The 8,879-nt window shown below is 51.7% G+C and overlaps 3 protein-coding genes across 3 annotated transcripts; 1 reads left to right on the top strand and 2 right to left on the bottom strand.

Moving 5' to 3' along the window:
- Positions 1-1,050: 1,050 nt before the first annotated feature.
- Positions 1,051-2,167, bottom strand: DSM5745_10185 (uncharacterized protein; the record flags this gene model as incomplete). The annotated part of the gene is made up of 3 exons (XM_026752201.1): positions 1,051-1,734; positions 1,788-1,854; positions 1,914-2,167. The coding sequence occupies 3 exons, from the start codon at positions 2,165-2,167 to the stop codon at positions 1,051-1,053; spliced, it is 1,005 nt and encodes a 334-aa protein (XP_026599263.1).
- Positions 2,168-3,547: 1,380 nt separating this feature from the next.
- On the bottom strand, positions 3,548-4,948 carry DSM5745_10184 (alpha-hydroxy acid oxidase; the record flags this gene model as incomplete). The annotated part of the gene is made up of 3 exons (XM_026752200.1): positions 3,548-3,700; positions 3,753-4,636; positions 4,708-4,948. 3 exons carry the CDS (start codon positions 4,946-4,948, stop codon positions 3,548-3,550), a joined length of 1,278 nt encoding a protein of 425 aa, XP_026599262.1.
- A 354-nt stretch (positions 4,949-5,302) lies between these two features.
- DSM5745_10183 (uncharacterized protein) lies at positions 5,303-7,165 on the top strand (the record flags this gene model as incomplete). Its single annotated transcript, XM_026752199.1, has 1 exon — positions 5,303-7,165. One exon carries the CDS (start codon positions 5,303-5,305, stop codon positions 7,163-7,165), a length of 1,863 nt encoding a protein of 620 aa, XP_026599261.1.
- Positions 7,166-8,879: the final 1,714 nt, after the last annotated feature.

The raw sequence follows: 8,879 nt of genomic DNA, 5'->3' as shown, positions 1-8,879 counted from the left end.
ATAAAAAAAATAATAGTATTTTTTATATATTATAATATAATTTTTTTTATTTTATAATAGGTTAGGGGCTTTAATAAAGGTTTTTATTTTTTTATATTTTTATTAAAATATATTTAAAAACAGGGGTTAATAATAAGGGCATTATTTTATTTAAGTAAAAAAGTATAATTTTATTATTAATATTAATATTATAAGCAACTTTATTAGCTATAGTAATACTAAGGCCTAACAATATTAATAGCTTTAAAAATAATATTTAGGCCTTATTATTTTAAATAAAAGTTATATAAAGTACTTAAAGGCCTTAATAAAAGACCTTTAAATAATTTTATATTTAGTTTTTTTTATATATTCTCTCTTAATTACCTGGCCTTACCAGCCGGGTAATCCCCAGCGCTAGCGTTATTACACGGGCTTATAACCTATTAAAAAAACTAGTTATTATAGGTAAAAGTCTCTTATATTACATAGTATACTAAGTTAGATATTTTAGGGATAAATAAAGAGTTTTATAATAGTTATTTAGGCCGGAAGAACCTTCCTCCACCGGAGCCCTAAGGCCTCCGGTGGCCTCAGGCACCTACTTCCAGCAGAGCGTACCATAGTAGGTAACCCGGCTAGGGACCTGGGGGTGCATCTGTTCGCTCAATATGTCTTTTATTTCCGTAATGGTGAGGAAGAGGGGGACTACAGCCGAGAATATACCCACCTAACCAAGCGTCCCACTTACCCGTCTTCCAAGTACTGGTAGATTTACGTTCCAGATCCAGGCCTCGCTTTGTATTTGTCCGGAATGGTACCATATCCCTATTCCCCTAGGGCCCTGAGGCTCGCGCAGGTCCCCTCGACTGAAGCACCGCTTGCCATGCAAGGTTGACCGCAACCAAATATAACGTGTGTTGCCTCCCTCTGAGAAACTGTCGATTTCGGGTACTCGAGAGGTTTCAAAAGATTCAACAAAGACGGGTTACCACAACTGACAAAGTAATCCTCATTAAACGAACAAAAAACAAATATATGTACAAATCCCCTTCCTCCCCCGAGCAGCCATCACACCGCAACCCCAATTACCCCATCCCTCTCCATCATCCCGGTCAAAAACTCCCCCTTCTTATCAAGCGTACTCGGACTCTTAAACACCCCAAACTTAAAATCATGCCATTCCCGCGCACTCCACTTCCTCCCCGCACTATCCACAAACCCATCCGCATCATTCATGCGCAGGAAATACGCCATGCTGTACCGGTCCTCCGTCTGCGTCTCCCGCAGCGGCACAACGCGGTGCACCACGCTCGCCAGCTCACCCCCACTCGGGAACCGCAGGCTATCGCCGACATTGATGATGGCGTGGCCGCGGCGCGGCTCGATGAATTCCCACCGTTTGCTGAGCGGGGATAGGAACTGCAGCCCCCATTGCGCGGCGAGGAGGAAGGTCAGCGTTCCGACGTCGGTGTGTTTGTTGTGCCCGACGTGTGTGGGTGTGCTTGAGGTTTCCCGGCTCAGGTCGTGCTTTGGGTAGCGGAGGAGGCCGAGGGTTGAGAGGGAGGGGCCTGGGTCGGTGTGTTGGGCTTCGAAGCGCGCGGGGCCGGTGAGGTTTAGTTGGGTTGAGAGGCGGGTGAGGATGGTGAGGGTTATGGCGTGGGCTTTTTCTATGAAGGTGAAGAAGGTCGTTTGGTGGTGCCGGATGGGCGAGGTGAGGTCTGAGGAGCCTTTGAGGTATTCGCGGCGGGAGAACTGCAAATAGGGGGTTAGTTGGAGCCATGAATGGGATGCTTTTGGGGATGTACTTTCAGAGACTCGTAGCCGTCTCTTGTTTTGGCCATTGGGCCTTCTTCGGTGCCCATGGGCTCGTAGCTGTGAACTTGTTAAGAATGCATGGACAAACACTCAAAAGAAAAAGAGGGCGCTCGTACCCGTAGTTGTCATCATTCCTTGCATCTTGCATCTTGATCTCCAGTGGTTGCTCAAAGTAATCCTTGATAATGGCCAACATGTTATCCCATAGTTTGACCAACTCCGCGTCACTCGTCAAGTCCAGATAAAAGAAGCCATAGCTCCGGCAAGCGTTGAGCAGCTTCTTGCTCTCCGTGTCATTGTCCGCTCGGAGAAGGTCGAGGTGAATAGTTGGTAATGACTTTGCAACGACGATGTCGGAGCTGATGGCCATTGTAGCGATGCAGATTTCAGGCTGCAGTGGTAGGTCAGATTAAGTAATGAATCCTTGCAGGTGGATTGCAGTGTCAATTCGGAGCCAAAGAGGATGAGATCTCCAGGTGTCTTATATTCCCGGACTTGCCTTCGGCAATGCAGCTAGTATCAGCTATACCCTAACGACCACATGTTCTAAGCCCCTGCATGACCCAATGGCTAGTCTCGGCTATAATACTGCCGCGTTTGAAGCCGTACGAGTGGGATTAAGTCCTGAAGGTCGCCCGTGGCGCACGGCTAAGGAAGAACAACTTTTACGCGACACCGAGCTCGGGTCGGCTTCAGCTTTTGTTGAATTGATAGTGCTTTGCAGGTCATGGTTGTGCCGTTCTAGAACGCGATTCGCGATCTGTTCAGCCCCTGGCGCCGCTAAGGAACGGCCCTAAGGATTCAGGAACAAATTCCTTAGATGGCCCCGACTTCGGGCTTGCTAGCCGAAGATGGCGATTTGGCGGAAGGGGCTGAATAATGCTTCTCAGCGTTCTGTCTGTGTTTCTATCGTTCGTCGTCCAACGTACGATTCCGGTTGCACCGGCTCCTGAATCTCGGTCGACTTAGGGCTAATCCAGTCAAGGTGCCCTACTCTTCACGCTGCACATACCAAGGGCTGCCATGCAGCTTCTAGAAACTTTGCATTCTTCTATGGTCCATTCTAGATCTCTGTGAATTGTCCTTCCAAGTAGCTTTGCTACTCCACCACTTTCAGCCCCCACTCTCCTGCGCAACAAACACGGCCATTAGGCCTTTGTGTCTAGCCAGTTCTGCAGAGTCCTTTGTATTTCATCCGGGCATACAAGACTGACATCCACTTGCTTGAGTAATGTCTTCTCGATCTTTCCGGCGCATTGTCGGCTTTTTCCATGTCGAGCCATGCCGGCTTTGCTACAGTTGAAGTGGCGGCGGTAACAGACGCGTTTATCGAGTCCTCGTCAGTTATTGACAGACACACTGCCGAATGGCTTCCAAACGCCTGGCGGACATTGGAGGAGCGTCCCATTTGCTCCATGGTTCAAGTTACGGTGATTTCCCATGTGTTATAATTCTGACACTTTCTTCCCCCTACCAAGCAAGAACATTGCTTAACATTACCGCCACGGAAAGGCCTTGACAACGAAGCTCCTCATCTGATCACCGCCTGCCACCTCTCCCATGCCCTGATCATTGAAAGAAGCTTGCAGCTGTGACCGGAGTCTGTTACTGCTACCTATGCTCTTCCACATGGAAGATTATGAATATATGTAGCTGTTAATCAAAAGCATGGATGGATATTGTGAGCGCAAAGCATGCATAACCACTTTAGTCAACATACCAACTTGCACTGAACGACTCCGTTGAGTCTTCACAGCCTCGCCAAAGGCCCATCAGCACGGAAAATCCCCAGACTCGAAGGGCTGATATCAGAAATACTCCTACACCCAGCCAACTGCATGCATCTCGCGAACTCGCCCTTCAGAATCTCAAGCATAAGCTGGACTCCGCGCTCGCCATCGTACTACCACCCATTACTATCAAAAACCCAAGTCCCATCGAATTGAGAAACTCACCGCAAGCCCCCAAAGCACCGGCCTCCCAACCCAACAACACTCCGCCCCCAGCGCCAACGCCTTAAAGATATCATTCCCCGAGCGAACCCCCCCATCAACATGGACCCTAATCCGCCCCTTCGCAGCCGCAGCACAAGCAGCAAGGACGTCCACAGTGGCAGGTGTCTCATCCAACTGCCGACCTCCATGGTTACTGACAATAACCCCATCGCAGCCATACTCAATCGCCATCTCCACATCCTCAGGACAAAGCACGCCCTTAATCCAGATCTCCATCCTCGTCCTCTCACGCAGCCAAGGGATCTCAGTTTCCCAGCAGTGCGACGACGAATTAAACGCCGCGAATCCGTCCCCGTGGCTCTGCGCCTGAATATCGTCTGAGGTCCTGTCGAGCATCGGATATCCCAGGCCAACGGGCGGGATAAACCCATTGCGTGTTTCGTTCCAGCGTACGCCGAGGACCGGGCTATCGGCTGTTAAAAGGATCGCTTTACATCCTGCGTTCTCGGCGCGCTGGATGATCGCCTCTTCTTTTAAGCGGTCGTTCATGCTGTAGAGCTGTATCGCGTGGTTGATACTACCGACCGAACGCCCGGCTGCAACGATCTCCTCGACGCTGTAGGTTGCGTACGAGGACACGCCCATGTTCACGCCTACGCGCGCACAGGCGCGGCTGGTTGCGAGTTCGCCGTCGCGATGAGCCATGGCTTGGATGCCCGCCGGGGAGACGCAGAGCGGGAAGGAGAGCTTCTCGCCAAACATTGAGATCGTCGTATCAAGTGCCGAGACATCGCGCAGGACGCGCGGGATAATGCGGTACTTTGAGAAGGCGGACGAGTTCTCTTTGACTGTTACTTGGGTCGTGGCGCCGGAGGAGAAGAACTCTGGTTTCCCGGGCGTTAGCATGAGCGCTCGCACCGGAGCATAAAGGGGAAGTGGATGGTTGATATGATACCCCACACCGGCCTTGGGAGCTTGCGGGAAGCAATGGTTTCGAGGTCAGAGAGGGATAGGATCTCTCTGGAGGGGGGCGATGGGTCTGCCATGGTGGCTCGGGCTCTTGCTAAAGGTGTACCGACTTGGTATACCGAGTTCTCGGAGCGGGCAATGTTGGCTTTGCTGGAACCTGCTTTCATCAAGCTGGAGGCTGCGCCCTCGGATGACAAGTTGGAGGAGGTCAGGTCTGTGCAGTGCATCAGTGCAGTGCTGAGGGGATAGGTACCGTACGCCACGGCCAATCACAAACGGCCACAAATTCGCTTTGATATGCGTGTCCGATTGGATCGGATGTCACTGCACCGGCCTGGCTCACGGGAGAGGTATTTTATATCTAGTACGGAGGGGCAGGTTCGAGCTGCTGTACAACATTACGGTACAGCGAGTAATCAATCCTCACCCTCAACGTTAATGAACCTTTTAGGAGAAGTAATTCACATTCCGGATTAGTGCGCTAGGTTTGGATAAGATCAGGCCCATTGGCAAGTATAAATTACCCAGATTTTTGTCATTCGGGAACTCGGCCATATAAGTCTCGAGCGAGGCAAGTATACATGCTGTCGAACCCGCCATCCATTCTCGCAAATACCTGTGCCTATGTACGAGAATCAGAGAGTTACTCGACTGGGCAGGTACCGGAATTCAAGACGGCGCGGGGTGATGACTCCTCTCCGGGCTGTGTCTCCGGATGCGCACCTCTCCTTCATCTCAATCTCTCATTCTCAACAGCTAACAACATCTCGGACTACCACACCTGTAGGGTATTCCATCTCAAAAACGCACCACTGGTCGACCTCTACGGGGCCAACATCGTTATCCCTCGATTCGCAATCATGGACTGTCTATCTTCACCTGCCGTCGGGATCGCTAGTCGAACAAGAGGCTGTCAGGAACTTTTCGTCAAATGTCTTTCTGTGCCACATTTTGCAGCCGACGATCTGGACTGGCTCGAAGATCGTCAGGGAGAGTTTAATCTGTGGGAGGCCGGACTCAAGGCTGCAGCTGTTGGCCGATCATCACTCGATTACCGTCTCCAACAGAGCAAAGAGACCCAGGAACTGGTATTCGATCTCCTGGGTGGTTTGTCCGTAACGCTGGAAAGGTTGATACACCATGAAGATATGCCACAAGACACCTCGGCCATAGAGAATCCGGAAGAAGACCCCCTTGATGGCGAGTACTCGATGTTCTCCGACCTCTCTCTCTCAACCGAGCGGACCAAAACAGACTCCCTACCAAACATGGGAAAGGGAGACATCCTGGTAAAAGAACATTTACTCAACATAAAACGAACGCTTCGCCAGCTCGCGGAACTCTCGAACAACATCCGACGGTCGCCCGCGAAGTATCGCTATAAGAAAGCCGATGCCGCCCTCAAGTTGGAGGACTTTGAAGACTTTGAGGCCTATTTGAAGGGTGTTATCCTGATGAGCTCAAGCGAATTTAATGCCCAAGCCTCTACTACTGCAACATGGCAATCTCGTCGTATTGCAGACTCCGACAAGTTGACACCGGTGCAACACCGACTTATTTACGCCAACATCGTGCGAAGAAACCGAATAATCTATGCCACAAGACATACTCAGCAGAACAAAAAGCCGCCTGTGATGGAGAAGTATCTTTTACCAGCGCAGCCAATCGGAAGGCCAACACCCAACATCCAGCAGACGCCAACTGAATTCGATACTTTTGACCCTGTCCCAATGCCCAGCGTTTTGACATCTTCCATGACCACACCGACAGAGCTTGAATCTGAGTTGATCACGAAAGCTACACAGCCTCCCGCTGACATCTTCCCAGCGACGCCCAGCCCCAGAGGCCACGTCGCTGAGGATATCCTTCCATACACGTGCTTTTACGAGAACTGCACCATTCCGGACGAGATGTACGCTACGCCACAAGCCTTGTTCAAGCACTTGCTCATAGAGCACAGTGTTACCCACTGGACATGCGATCACTGCGCCTGGAAAAATAGAGATTATCCCTCTTTTACGTTTGGAGATCAGAGCAAATGGGAAGCCCACATGCGGCAGGAACATTCCAAGGACGTCCTTGACAAGCATATCCCCCATCTGGCCAGAATCAGCGAGCGGAAAGTGCTGGTTTCCCTCTCATGTCCACTTTGCGCTTACACCACTCAATCAGCCCACTCAGTATTCGATAGCCACATTGCTGAGCATCTCTATGCGTTTGCTCTACGGTGCGTGCCTCCGGCAACGAGTAGCGATGAAGAGTCAGCTATTTCAAGTTCGGTGGGAGGCTCCACTTCCAGTGATTCTTTTGGCGATAGTCTTGTCGACGCGGTGTCGGAAACGGCTGAGTTCACAGACGCTGAATCTCTGGAATTGCTTTCGAGTGCTGCCACAGGCCGCCGACTCATCCCGAGCCGTCACTGCTGGCGACGCGATGACCATTGACAACAATGGGCCAGTGCCAACGTCAGCCAGCGCGAGTTAAGTTAGCTGTATTCAGTGCGTACCCCAGAATTGTTTAGCAAACCTTACTGCTATGAATCGTTTTCTATATCTATACCACTAGTAATCCTTTCCTGATTAGTACTCCCTACCGAATAATCCCGGCAGCTTTGCAACGTCCGACGTCGATCGGGTATCAATCAACATCGGACTTGAGCTATCCGACGTCGATCGGGTATCAATCAACATCGGACTTGAGCTATCCGACGCCTGAACATGCACTCCACCACCGGACATATGAACATTGCTTCGCCAGGTGTAAGCAGGTAAGCCATGTTTCGGAATTGTCTGCATTACAGCTTCACCGATACGGACAGTGCTATCGCGCGAGAACACCGTACCTTACCGGGCCTGAGCATGCCATACACGATAAAAGGACCCGGTCAACCAGTCCTACGACATTACGTCCCAGATTCTTTGTGATAGACCCTTGGAAAATACATCATGTCATCCCAACCTCGCCTGAAACTCGCCCTCATCGGCCTCGGTCGCCTCGGCGCAATCCGCGCCCGCATCCTTTCCTTCCAACAGCCGCGCATCGAGCTCGTCGCCGCCTGCGACACAGCCCGGCAGCGATGAGTGAGCTGCCGCCAATCTTCCAGCCTCGGTGCAGTTTTTCGCGGATCTGGAGGCGTGTATGCAGAAGAGTGGTGCGCAGGCGGTTCTGATTTCAACTGCCACGGCGACCCATGCGCCGCTTGTTATGGGGCCTTTGGAGTTGGGGTTGGTGAGTTTGCCCGCATCTATCTGGAGGCAAAGCTTGAGCTGGTGGTTGGTGGTTAGCATGTTATGTGCGAGAAGCCCATCACCGTAGCCCTGACGTGGCTACGACACAGGAGGTTCTGGCTAAGGCTGCGTCCACGCCGCATCTTAAGTTCTTGGTGCCGTTCTGTCGGAGGTGCAAGTAGCCACTGGGGCCTATTAGTGGCTTTCGTACTCGGGCATGAGCTGGCTTTATTTGACGCGTGGTAGACGACGACTCAGACCGCGCCGTCAAAGAAATGGTCGAGAAAGGCGAACTGGGCACGAGCGACGCCGTCGAAACCTCCTGCCTCGACCAGCAGGATCCGACAGGCTTCTTTGTGAGGTTCTCCGCGCAGTCTGGTGGGATATTCGTCGATATGGGTGCTCATGACGTGCGTCTCCTTACCACCCACTCCATTCCCTTCTCAGCTCACGTTCATATAATGCAGATCAACATAGCCCGCTACTACCTAAACGCCTCCACCTCTTTACCCCCCGGCACAAAAAATCAAGTCAACCGCGTCATCGCATTTAGTCAACGCTCCGTCTACACCGACCTCGCCGCGACCCAGGACGCCGATAACGGCTGGGGGCTGGTCGAATTCGCCGACGGCAGCATCCTAACAACGCACGTCGGCCGAACGCTTACCTACAAACGGCTTCGATGCGCAACCGTGTTGAGGTGCGCGATGGGCATGGGGTGCGGACGGCCCCGACGCCCGATGCCTTCGCGCTGTATGACCAGTCGTTCGTGAATGACCTTGCGGAGTTTGCGGAGGCTGTGCTAGATGGAAAGGAACTGACTTGTACGCCGCAAGACGCGCTTGAGGCGGCGGCGTTGCAGTTTAGTTTTCGCGAGGGGGTGCCTGTTTACTTTGATGGGGAGGGGATGCCTGTTTTTGGGGGGGTGAAG

Source organism: Aspergillus mulundensis, assembly GCF_003369625.1.
Source record: "Aspergillus mulundensis strain DSM 5745 chromosome Unknown scaffold_14, whole genome shotgun sequence".
NCBI classification, from domain to species: Eukaryota; Fungi; Ascomycota; class Eurotiomycetes; order Eurotiales; family Aspergillaceae; genus Aspergillus; species Aspergillus mulundensis.
Note: the sequence above shows the minus strand (reverse complement) of the source record. Positions and strands in the feature narration are given on the sequence as shown.